Raw genomic sequence first — 13,071 nt, 5'->3', positions numbered from 1 at the left:
GGGGCCCCAGGTTTAGGCATGATGGTATTCCAAAAAAGATTTCCTACCAGGTTGCTGCAATTCCTACCACCCAGGCAACAGCAGAAGTCTCCGGTCACCGAGAACTGAGGAGCTGCACGGCCGCAATCCAGCAGAGTCTCCGGCGTAGGGAGAGACAGAGCTGGACGCCGAGGCTCCGCCCCCTTGGACGCGTCATTGCGGCGCGAAATAAGCGCGCGCGCGCATTTCAAATACACCCCTTCGCCAGATACGGCGCAGCGGGGGTTAATATCGGGAGGAGCAGGCCGGCGGGAGCTGCAGAGAGCGCAGCGGCCATAAGATAAAATACACTCCTTCAGTGCCAAGATTGCCGCCGATGCGGCCATAGTCTGAGCTGCAGGCAGGTATCAGTGGAATCACCAGCCCTCCCCAGAAAGGCCCCCTCCCAACGGGAAAAAATGCCCCCAGCCGGTCCTTCTCTAGCTCACCTCAGGTCACAGAGCGCCAGACAGACGACATGAAGGGGTGGGGGGAGGGGGGGAAAGGAGGGAGATTGAAGCAGGCAATACTTATCTGCACAGCATGCTCCCTCGATGTCCAGACCAGCAGGGATTCACCTCTTCAGACGTCTGACTCCAATCAAGGAGAGCAGTGCTCTGGTGGAGGGTAGGCAGCAGGTGTCCCAGCAGCTGGTGGGATGCCAGAGCTAACATGTCGAGTCTGGATCCACTTTTCTTCTGTGGGGGAATGGGAGGTAGCCAGGAACCTTCAGAAGACCGTGGCAGACCCTCCACAGGGGCCAGGAAAGCGCAATGCTGACCTGCGTCCCCATCTGAAACCAGAAAAAAATAACAAACAGGAGAAGAATAAATGTCAACCTCCTTGAACGGACACTAAGCAAAGACTGAAGTTCTCCTGGAGGTGCCTGGGGGTATAGCCCGAGGAGGAGGAGCTTCTTTTTTTGCATAGTGTCCCTCCTAGTAATATCTCTAAGCTATACCCATGGTCTGTGTCCCCCAATGGAATGAACGAGAAAAGTATGCACCTGGCAAAATTAAGTGAATGTGCGTAAGGAGGACAGTAGCCGACCTGCACAACTGCGCGGCCGAACCTTGAATCCTCCGAGCCTAAGAGCGCCCACCGCTCTGGTGGAATGAGCCGTGACACCGAAGTGCGGAACCCTGCCCCGGGTGCAGTATGCTTAAGCAAATGCAGACGTGCAATTGCCACCCTGGAGGCCGGCAATGCCTTGCGAGGACCCTCCAGAATGACAAAAACAAAGGAGAGTCCGTACGCCAGAAGGAACTGGAGGCTGGCAAATAAATCGTCAGGACTCTGACAAAGTCCAAATGACCTAACTGCCTTTACCTAGGGCAGTGGTGGCGAACCCATGGCACGGGTGCCAGAGGTGGCACTCAGAGTCCTCTCTGTGAGCACCCGCACCCTGGGAAAAAGTCTATGGTGTACCAATATGCCTTAGGCTTTTCCTACATTTATCAACGCTGGGCGCACTATGAACAGCGCACTGAATATAGGCAGGCTATAGCTAAATGATTACGTATATGGAAGATATACTATATTTGTATTCAGGTTAAATTGCCGTGTTGGCACTTTGCGATAAATAAGTGGGTTTTGGGATGCAGTTTGGGCACTCGGTCTGTAAAAGGTTCGCCATCACTGCCCTAGGGTGTGAAGGGGAGGGACACAGTGATGGAAGGACAGTTTCTTCATTGAAATGGAAATCAGAGACCACCGTCGGGAGAAAGGAAAGAACGGGCCAGGGAACCGCTTATCCCTGTCAGAACCAGAAGGTTCTCTGAAAGAGAGCACCCTAACCCGGACACCCGTCTGATGGATGTGATAGCCACAAGAAAAAAACACCTTCCAGGACAGGAGTCGGAGTGACATCTCCCGCAAGGGTTCAAGGGGAGAATTCCGGAGCGCTGAATGGGCTAAGGTCCGATCCCAAGGCGGTAAAGGAGGACGGTATGGAGGAACCGTATGTGCCATTCCCTGAAGGAAGGTATTGTGGGTCAGAGGACGCTGGAAAGGAAACACAGCGCCAAACCTTACCCAGCAAAGAACTAATGTCCAAGCAAAAACCTAGGACTGCAGGATCCACCCCTGCTAAAGGGAAGCGCTCCACGGAAACGGTAAGTGGTCCACCAATGTCCCCCGAGCCGACAAGGCTTGTGTGGAGACTGAGAAGCTGGCTGATAAACTACCGAGAAAAGAATGCCTGAATGAGGCATGTCCAACCGCAAGCCAAGGAATCAACGCATTGGATAGGTAAAAGTAGAGACAATATGAGAATCACCGGCGGTGGAGTTCCGTCAGCGACCGTGTATTGACGATGTAGCAACACTGCTCGACGGAATTTTCGACCAAACCAAGATTAGAGAGAAAAAAAACTCCCGCCTCGAGGAGGAAGAATAGAAGGGGTGTTCCGTTCCAGGAACGAAACTCCATCAACAGTCGTGACAGCACTAGTCAAGTCTCAAGAGAGGTAATTGTAGATACGGGTAGTACACCCAGGACCAACGGGTAGGATTCACCTGTAGAAGGAGAATATGGAAAACGTCACAGCCCAACAGTCTGTCCGGAACAAGACTGGAAGAAAAACCCACAGAACCAATACCCTGCACCAACGTAGATGAGGGGAAGTAGTAACATAGGAGCTACCAAGGTTTGCGGAGTGGCCGTGAACCCTAAGCCATAGAAGGAATAAACGGAAGGAAAAAGGGGGAAGGGCGAAGCCCATTCCCCATCTGAGACTGGCAGTACACAGAAGTAGCCACCGGATGATAGCGGCGGTGCCATACTCCGCCTAAGGAGGAGGCCGTGCAGCGTACGCCCCCGAATTCGGCGATATAAGAATCAGTCAACTGACAAAGGCGCCGTGCAGGAGGAGCCAGAGTATGTAATGGCTACTCCAGGACCCCCATACCGTAGGAGCTGCAGCGTGCCCCGCCAGCACAAACTGAGGGGCAGAGTAGAGGAATCCGGTAGAAGCCACGGTATTATACTGCCCCAGGGAAGGAGAGCTAACATTAAACGCTCCACCTCGGAAGGGCGATGAACAGGAACAACTGCCAAGCCAGCGTCAGGGTAGAACCCCCACCTGAGGGAATGCCCCACTGTAGCGACTGCGAACGCTAGTACCAGCATAAAATCCGCACCAGCGGAGGAGAACAGGCTGCAAAGCTAAACCAGAGTGCCAGCACAACCACTTCCCACATCAGGAATGGTGGAAAGGGAATATAGAGTCAGTGTAACACTTGACTTGCTGGAACGTACTCATCATATATGTGCAATGGTGTACGCACTACTACTGATGCGGACAATATGATGACCGATTGGAACAATGGAAGCCCATGGAGATGGGAGTCTCTAGGACACAAGTGATGCTAGTAAACCCCCTGAGAAGACAGAGGAGTTATAATCATGCCCAACACCAGCTCCAAAGGAACACAATGAGGAATAGTCACCGTAACCACTGGAGGCACTCATATAGCACTAGAGTAAGAGTACCGACTGTTGCCATGCCCCCTTATGAAATAAGCGAAGGCATCTAGAGCCGTGGCGCAGTTGAATTGCAGAATCTGAAGATGTTCAGGTATTCCCCCACTAGTGGATCACTTGCGAAATGGGGTAAGGCAAGTAGGAAGCACAGTGACGTGCAACACTCCGCCTATGGAAGGATAGTGCGACAGTCGGACCATATCCAATAATGGTGTATTTACCCTACCTATGAAAGGTGGAATGCGTACGGAGTACTTAAGCCAGTGGTAAGGAAAATACCCCACCTAAGAAGGGGGGTTAATGCCCATGGCGAGAACTAGTGCATATGGCAGTCCTGTACCCTGTGGGAGAGCAATTAGCACCTGAGTAAGGGGGGAATGCATACAGCACACCTTGTAACCAGTGAGAATGTAATCGCTCCACCTATTAAGGGGCTAATGAATACGGCAAGTACTGAACCCAGTGGAGGTGCAATTCCGCCACCTACAGAAGGGGGAATGCACTGAAAACAGTGTTATTGTACTTAGTCCACCTATGGCAGGGGACAATGTATAAGGTCAGAACTATATCCTGAAGTAGTGCAATTACTCCGCCTAAGGAAGGGGGTAATGCCTACGACCAGTGCTACTGGCCACCGTAGACGCAATCTTATGAGATTGTTCCGGATTCACGCCAGAGTCTGAATCCGTGATTGTCCCGTGTACTCACCTCATCTTCTGTCTTGCCGCCATCTTCACCCCTCCTCTGGTCCAGCAGGGTCACCCCTTCAGCTGGCACCGTAGTGGCAGGACGCTGGAAAAGGGGGGCTTGGATGGGTGACCCTTTGGCTGGCAGGATGCAGGGGAGTGAGGCTGCCCTGGTCCACCTTGTCTTCTGTGGGGGAGGCAGCAGTGCGGGTGACCGGAACTGGCGCAACTCGACCCCGGGAGAACAGGGAGGCGAGGCATCCACTGTTTTCCCATCTGAAAAAGAAGGAAAAAAATAAAAAAAGTCTTCAGGAGCTTCCCTGCAGAGCAGGGAGGTCTTGCCTCCTATTGACACTAGAAAAAAACTGAAGCTCTCTCTCCAGGCTGGAGGGGGTATAGCTGCCAGGGGAGGAGCTAACAGCTTTTACTAGTGTCAACGCCTTCTAGAGGACATAGCTATACCCACAGTCTCTGTGTCCCCCAATGAATATGGGCAAGAAATTTTAACACAAGTGGCGTTTGTACAATGTCCTCACCACTTTCCGGGGAGGCAGTGGGGCAGTCACATTTATCTTTTTACACCAGTTTTCTGGCATAGATGAAAGCAGAAATCTTATGGCAGCTCCGAGCTGTTCAGTCACCTGGAATACCAGAGGATGCACCTAATTTATGATGAGGCCTGCGCCTTGATATCCCCTGGACTGTATTGCAAGACCAGCGCAGCACACAAGGGTCTTGATAAATTTCCCCCCAATGCTTTGTAGCCATCTAAGATGAATATAACAATAACTTTCACTTGGTGATCCATTGCGTCAGTCTGGGAGCACAAGTACTTAGTCCATACGCAAATGAGCAATTAAGTGCACCAAGGGCAGGACCAAGCCACTCTGCGCATCTCCAGCTCCTCCCTCTTCTTCTTAACTGACAGGGCCAGGCGGGTACTTTTTCTCAAGAATGAAGTAACAAATCACTAAGTGAAAGGTATCATTACATTCAGCTAAGCTAGCCCTACAAGGCATTGTGTCTGGTTCAACAGTTAACTTCTTGGTGACAGACTCCCTTTAAAACCTTAGCATTTCATAATTACATACTAACATAAAATCATTGCACAGTACAAATAGGAGACCCCAATTCCAGTGAATCTCACCTTGCACCTCTGAATATGCTTAATGTTAGTGATATTTTTGTGACTAAGCATTAGCTGTACAGGTACTGGAACCCTGAAGTCATTCCTCCAGACATTAAGTAAAGATGTCAGGACACGTCTGGTTTCTTCAAGCTTCCTGTTCTGCGCCTGCACAGGATCTGCCTGTGAAGTTGTGGAACCCATCAAGGGAACCTGATCGGACACTGGAGATTGAGAAAAGAACACACCACTTAGATAAAAGTCTTGTGTGAATTATTTATTTAGTGGTAAACATGCTGGATCTGCCTTACCTAGATGTGAAGCCAGCTCCACTGTGCATTTAGCAAGATGATGCTCTGTTGTGGTGGTCAGATACTGTAAAAAATAAATGCGAATTACAAAAACCATTATACACAAAATACAGAAAAAAAACAACACTTAACCCCTTAGGGACCCATGACGTATCGGTACGTCATGTGTTGTTCCGATCACCGCAGCCCCGGCGGGCGGTGATCGGAACAAGGTGCCTGCTCAAATCATTGAGCAGGCACCTCGGTTAAATGCGCGGGGGGGTCCCGTGACCCCCCCGTGTCGGCGAACGCCGCAAACCGCAGGTCAATTCAGACTTGCAGTTTGCGGCTTTTCTAAGTTGCGGCTGCGGTAGTACCATCGGGTCCCCATGGGGCTGTGGGGGGGACCCGATGGCATGGAAGGCATCGCGCTGCCTTCCGGTGAAGAGTCTGTTAAATCCAGCCCCCTGGATCTCACAGGCCGGAAGCTGTATGAGTAATACACACAGTATTACTCATAAAGCCAATGCATTCCAATACAGAAGTATTGGAATGCATTGTAAAGGAATATACTCCCCAAAGTGCAAGTCCCAAAGTGGGACAAAAGTAAAGGAAAAGTTGAAAAAATAAAGTTTTCCCCCCCAAAAAAATTTAAGTTTCAAGTAAAAATAAACAAAAACGTCATTTTCCCCAAGTAAAGTATACATATTAGGTATCGCCGCGTCCGTATCGACCGGCTCTATAAAAATATCACATGACCTAACCCCTCAGATAAACACCGTAAAAAAATTTAAAATAAAAACTGTGCTAAATAAACCATTTTTTGTAACCTTACATCACAAAAAGTGTAATAGCAAGCGATCAAAAAGTCACACGCACCCCAAAATAGTGCCAATAAAACGGTCATCTCATCCCGCAAAAATCATACCCTACCCAAGGTAATCGCCCAAAAACTGAAAAAATTAATGTCTCTCAGACTATGGAAACACTAAAAAGAGATTTTTTTGTAAAACTCACCTGTAAAATCTTTTTCTCGTCTTTTCCATTGGGGGACACAGACCATGGGTATAGCTTAGAGGTATTCGTAGGAGGGACACTATGCAAATATAAAAGAGCTCCTCCCCCTCGGGCTATACCCCCAGGCTCCACCAGGAGGAACTCAGGCGTTGCAAAAGCAGTAGGAGAAGGAGACAAGAAAAAATAATGGAAGCCATCAGACCAAGCCCGTGAGGTCCAACCACAACAGAACTGAAAACCCCTCCTGTAACAGGCCGAATGGGTGGGAGCTGTGTCCCCCAATGGAAAAGACGAGAAAAAGATTTTACAGGCGAGTTTCACAAAAAATCTCCTTTTCTCGTGCTTTTTTCCATTGGGGGACACAGACCATGGGACGTCCTAAAGCAGTCCATGGGGTGGGAAAAAAAATCAGCACCGCCAGGAGGAACGTCAAACTGTCAAATAGGAACCACAGCCTGCAAAACCCTGTGGTCAAAGACAGCGTTTGCCGAAGCCATTGAATGCAAATGATAAAACCCTGCAAAGGTATGCAAGGACGACCAGGTGGCCGCCTTACACAGCTGAAACGAATAGGCACGATTGCGCCTTGCCCAGGAAGCTCCACCGCCCTAGTGGAGTGAGCGGTAATCCGAGCCGGGGGAACCTTACCAGCGCGATAAGCCGCGGAGATAGCCGAGCGGATCCATCGCGCCACAGTAACCTTGGAGGCCGCCAGACCCTTACGAGGTCCCTCGGGAAACACAAAAAGAGGGAGTCTGAACGGCGGACAGAGGCTGTAGCCGTCAGAAACACCCTCAGGGCCCGGACGACATCCAAGGAATGGAGAGCCCGTTCCTTGGGGTTTGTCGGAGAAGCACAAAAGGAAGGCAGGACAAGATCCTCGTTAAGGTGAAAGGGAGGACTACCTTGGGCAAAAAGGAGGGAACCGGACGGAGTACCACCTTATCCTGGTGAAAAAACTGAAAAAGCTCCTGGCAGGAAAGTGCGGCCAGCTCCGACACCCGCCTGATGGAAGTTATGGCCACAAGGAAGACCACTTTCTAGGTGAGAAAAGTCAGGGAGACCTCTCTCAGAGGCTCGAAGGGGGCCGTCCGCAGAACGCGCAGGACCAAATTGAGATCTCAAGGAGGAAAAGGGGGAACATACGGAGGGACTGAATGTGCCACCCCCTGAAGAAAAGTCTGGCTCTTCTGAAAAAAGACGGCCAGAGCCTAAACCTGACCTTTCAGGGAGCTCAGCGAAAGTCCCATCTCAAGCCCGGACTGAAGAAACGACAGCACCATAGGGATGGAAAAACGAAGGGGAGGGAACCCCGAGTTCTCACAAAGAGTCAGGAAGGCCTTCTAGGTACGATAGTAAATCCGGGAGGAAGCCGCTTCCTCGCACTGATTATGGTTCTAATCACTGATTCCGAGAACCCTTTCCTCTTCAGGATGGCGGTTTCAACAGCCACGCCGTTAAACGAAGAGACCGTAAATTCCTGTGGAAGAGCGGGCCCAGAGACAGTAGATCCTCTCTGTCGGGAAGAGGCCATGGGGCGTCCGCCAGTATCCGAGCCACGTCTGAGAACCCTGTGCGGCGAGGCCAATCTGGGGCGATGAGAACGGTTGGAATTCCTTCTGCCGCGATCTTGCGTATAACCTTCGGTAGCAGAGGAAGCGGAGGAAAGACAGAGGAGGCTGAAGTCCGGCCACGGAGACACCAGCGCGTCCACCCCGTACGCCTTCGGATCCCGGGCGCGAGCCAGGAACGCCGGGCGTTTGCTGTTGAGCCTGGACGCCATCAAGTCCACGTCCGGACGGCCCCATCTGCGGCAGACGTCCTCGAAGACATCCGGATGCAGAGACCACTCGCCTGGATCCACCTTGTGGCGGCTTAGAAGGTCCGCTGTCCAGTTGTCTATTCCTGGAATGTATACCGCTGACAATATCGGAACGTGCGACTTCGCCCACAGCAGAATTCTCGTCACCTCCTGCATCACCATCCGACTGCGGGTCCCGCCTTGATGGTTGATGCAAGCCACGGCCGAGGCATTGTTCGACTGAATCCTCAGCGGACGTCCCGCAAGGAGAGGAGTCCAAAGGGAGAGGGAGTGGAAAATCGCCCTCAGCTCCAGAATGTTGATGGGGAGGCGAGATTCCGCCGTCGATCAAACCCTTTGAACCGTGCGTGCTTGGAGAACGCCGCCCTAACCCAGAAGGCTGGCATCGGTGGAGACGATCGTCCAGGAGAACGGGAGGAAGGATCTTCCCGACCTCAGGTTCAATGGGAACAGCCACCAAGAGAGCTGCCCGAACCCGCTGAGACAGGCGGATGCGATCGTCCAGACCCCGAGAGATCTTGTCCCAGAGGGAAAGGATCTCCCGTTGCAGCAAACGAGTGTGAAACTGGGCATATGGAACGGCCTCGAAGGAGGCTACTATAAGATCCAGGACCCGCATGCGCTCCCGGATGGAGAGACACGGGGAGCGCAGCAGATGTGACACTGCGCCCTGGATCTGGGATGACTTGGAGACTGGGAGAAAGACCCCTGGCGGCCGAGGTGTCCAAACCATCCCCAAGAAGGAGAGCTTCTGAGACGGCAGGAGAGAGGACTTAGGGTAATTGATTAGCCAGCCGAACTGTTCTAGAGTCTGAACAATGATCCGGCCGCTGTCCTCGGCCTGCGGAAGCGAGGGAGCCTTTAACAGAATGTCGTCCAGGTAGGGCAGCAAAGGAATGCCCCTGGTACGAAGAAGCGCAATGAGCGGCGCTAGGATCTTGTAAAGACCCGAGGGTCGGTTGCTAACCTGAAAGGAAGGGTGACGAACTGATAGTGTCGACCACCCATGGCGAAGCGCAGGAATCGTCGGTGAGATTCTGGGATCGGGACATGCAGATAGGCGTCCTACGGACACGAGGAACTCCCCTGGAAGAAGAGAAGCAATAACGGAGCGGAGGGACTCCATTTGAAACCTCCGCACCCGCAGAAACTTGTTGAGCAGTTTTAGATCCAGGATCGGACGCACCGACCCTTCCTTCTTTTGGACCACGAACAGGTGTGACTAGAAACCTGTGCCCTGTTCCTCTGGGGGAACTGGGGTAATAACCCTCCGGTCCAGAAGGGAATAAACTGCCATCAAGAGGTCCCCTTCATGCGGAAGACTGCTTAGGAGCAGCAGGGCGGGCCGACTAGGCCCTCTGGCGCCAGGAAGGCTGGGGTTTGAAGGAGGGCCTTTTGCGGGCGTCCCGAGACCCCCAGCAGAGGAAGCAGGCGACGTCCTACTAGATGAGAAGCGGCAAAAGGACTGGTACCGGGAGTCGGATGACCTGGTCCGAAAAGTGCGCTTAGACCTGGGTTGGGGAAGATGAGAGCTCTTGCCCCCGGTGGCGGCAGAGAAGAACTCGTCCAACTGAGCCCCAAAAGGTCTGGAACCCCCAAAGGGGAGATTAGCGAGGGAACGTTTGTAGGAGGCGTCGGCGTCCCACACCGTCAACCAGACCTCTCTGTGCTGAATGACTGCGATGGCTGACATGCGGGCAAAGAGGGAAGCAATGTCCATAGAGGCTTCGCAAAGGAACTTAGAAGCCTGAGACATCTGGAGAACCAAATCCAGTGTGTCAGTAGACGCATCTAGTTCCGCCAGGTCTCTGGTGGTGGCGCTGTAACCACACCGAGAGGGCTCTGGCCACCCATGCTGAGGCAAAGACAGGTCGCAGGGACGCGCCTGCCAGTGAAAAAATGGACATGGAAAGAGTATGCGCCTGTCTACAGCGTCCTGCAAAGAGGAGCCGTCTAAGACAGGGAGGGTCGTATTCTTGGCTAGTCTGGCCACCGGGGGATCCACCTTAGTGGGAGAAGACCACCTCTCCTCGCCGTCAGCAGGGAAAGAGAAAGAGGAGAAGGATGATCCCGTCCAGGGGCAGGGCAGGAGGCACAAATATCAGAGACAGAAAGCGGCAGAAGACACCTCATACAGGACCCTATTGGGATCTGAGAAGAGGACTTGGCCGTCTGAGAAGGGGAATTTGGTAGATTTAAGGGGGGCCCCAGGCTTAGGCATGGTGGCTACCACAACCAGATGTAGCAAGAAGAAAAAAGGAGCTAACAGGTCCTACCACTCAGGCAACAGCACCGACATCCACCGGAGGAGCAGAGAGCAGCTCAGACGCTTCTCAGTAAGCAGGAGAAAAAACGCCAGAGCGAAGAACGAGGCTCCGCCCCCCAGACGCGACAGAGGCGCGTGCGCTCCTTATGAAAAAAAGGCGTCCGGAGACGGCGTGGCGGGGGTTAATAAAGGCGTCCTCTGGTGGATGACCGCAGTGCCGGTGGCCCTTAGAATAAACGGAGGGTCCGCCGCTGGTCGAGAGCTGCCGAGGGAAAAAACTCCGCCCCTAAACAGAGCCGGAGCTACAGGTACCGGCGATGGTAACAGTGAGAGGGGTCCCAGCAGGAGCAAGAGGGGTCCCAGCAGGAGCAAGAGCCTTCTCTAATCCTGTATAGTGCCTCCAAATGCCCTGACAGAGAAACATCCATCTCCCAGCACTCAGTCAGCCCATCCATTCCCTCATCAGCAAGTTAATCAGCCAGCCGCCACCAAATCCCGTAGATGGGGAGCGGGGCATGGGGAGGGAGGGAGGTAAGAGGGGAAGCCATACTTATCTGCTTCAGCAGTCTTCTCCCTCTATTCTGTACCAGCAGGGCTCACCTCTTCAGACATCTGACTCACCGGAGTACAGTGCTCTGGATGGAGGGCAGCAACAGGTGACCCAGGAGCTGGTGGGATGCCGGAGCTAACAGGTCGAGCCCGGACCCACTTGTCTTCTTGGGGGGAAAATGGAGGCAGCGTCCAAAAGACGGTGGCGGGCACTCCATGGGGGACCAGGAAGGCGCAATGCCGACCTGCATCCCCATCTAGAAGAAAATAACAAAAAGGAGACGAATCAAAAAGTGTCAACCTCCTTCACCAGACACTAAGCAAAGACTGAGTTCCTCCTGGTGGAGCCTGGGGGTATAGCCCTTTTATATTTGCATAGTGTCCCTCCTACTAATACCTCTAAGCTATACCCATGGTCTGTGTCCCCCAATGCAAAAAAGCACGAAAAAACAAGATTTTTTTTGGTTCAAAAATGAAATCATTGTGTAAAACTTACATAAATAAAAAAAAATGTATACATATTAGGTATCGCCGCATCCGTGACAACCTGCTCTATAAAAATATAACATAATCTAACCTGTCAGATGAATGTTGTAAATAACAAAAAATAAAAACGGTACCAAAACAGCTATTACTTGTTACCTTGCCCCACAAAAAGTGTAATATAGAGCAATCAAAAAAGGAGACTTTTGTATTACTTACCAGTAAAGTCTCTTTCTCGCTCTTCCTTGGGGGACACAGGAAACCATGGGTATAGCTCTGCTCCCTAGGAGGCGTGACACTAAGTGAAAGCTGTAAGCCCCTCCTCCATCAGCTATACCCCTCAGCCTGGAGAAGAGACTGCCAGTTGCGTGTCCAAGTAGTGAAAGATAACCACCAACCGGAAAAAGAACCGTCAAGCCCCAACGGGGGCAACCAAGCCGGAACCACAACTGTAACCCAAATGAAGGGCGGGTGCTGTGTCCCCCAAGGAAGAGCGAGAAAGAGACTTTACTGGTAAGTAATACAAAAGTCTCCTTTTCTCGCCCATATTCCTTGGGGGACACAGGAAACCATGGGACGTTCCAGAGCAGTCCCAGAAGGGAGGGACCAGAACAAACTAGACCAACACCGGGGGCATCAATCAACTGCCGCCTGCAACACCAGACGGCCTAAAGCAGCGTCAGCCGACGCATGAGTATGCACCCTGTAGAACTTGGTGAAGGTGTGCAAGGAGGACCAAGTGGCCGCCTTGCAAATCTGCTCCGTAGAAGCCCGATTCCTCTGAGCCCAGGAAGCCCCGACCGCTCTAGTGGAGTGAGCGGTAACACCGAGGGGCGGAACCTTGCCCTTGGCGAGATAAGCCTCAGTAACAGCCATCTTGACAAAACGGGCGATAGCAACTTTGGATGCCGCCATCCCTCTGCGCGACCCCTCCGGAACCACAAAGAGCGAGTCAGTACGCCTGAAAGAGCTGGTTACCTCCAGGTAAACCTTGAGCGCCCTGACAACGTCCAGGTGATGAAGCTCCCTCTCCCGGGGGTGGGAAGGGGAAGGACACAAAGAGGGGAGAACGATGTCCTCGTTCAGATGAAAGACGGAGACCACCTTAGGAAGGAAGGAAGGGACCGGACGAAGGACCACCTTGTCTTGGTGGAACACTAGGAAAGGTTCCAGACAGGAGAGTGCAGCCAATTCGGACACCCTCCGAAGAGAGGTGACGGCCACAAGGAAAATAACCTTGCAGGACAGAAGTCGCAAGGAAACCGTCCGCAGAGGCTCGAAAGGAGAAGCCTGGAGCGCTGAGAGAACCAGGTTCAGGTCCCAGGGCGGTA

The 13,071-nt window shown here is 52.4% G+C and overlaps 1 protein-coding gene across 1 annotated transcript in view; it reads right to left on the bottom strand.

The window, feature by feature from the left end:
- The window catches only part of CDAN1 (codanin 1), a 137,160-nt gene that overhangs the window by 17,289 nt on the left and 106,800 nt on the right, over positions 1–13,071 (bottom strand). The window contains exons 25-26 of the mRNA XM_040411692.1: positions 5,625–5,688; positions 5,335–5,537 (exon numbers count right to left, since the gene is read on the bottom strand). Of these exons, the coding sequence (XP_040267626.1) occupies positions 5,335–5,537; positions 5,625–5,688 (267 nt within the window). The remainder of the gene's footprint in view (positions 1–5,334; positions 5,538–5,624; positions 5,689–13,071) is intronic.

Source organism: Bufo bufo, chromosome 11 (assembly GCF_905171765.1).
Source record: "Bufo bufo chromosome 11, aBufBuf1.1, whole genome shotgun sequence".
Classification (NCBI taxonomy): domain Eukaryota; kingdom Metazoa; phylum Chordata; class Amphibia; order Anura; family Bufonidae; genus Bufo; species Bufo bufo.
This window is presented reverse-complemented; position numbering and strand designations above follow the sequence as displayed.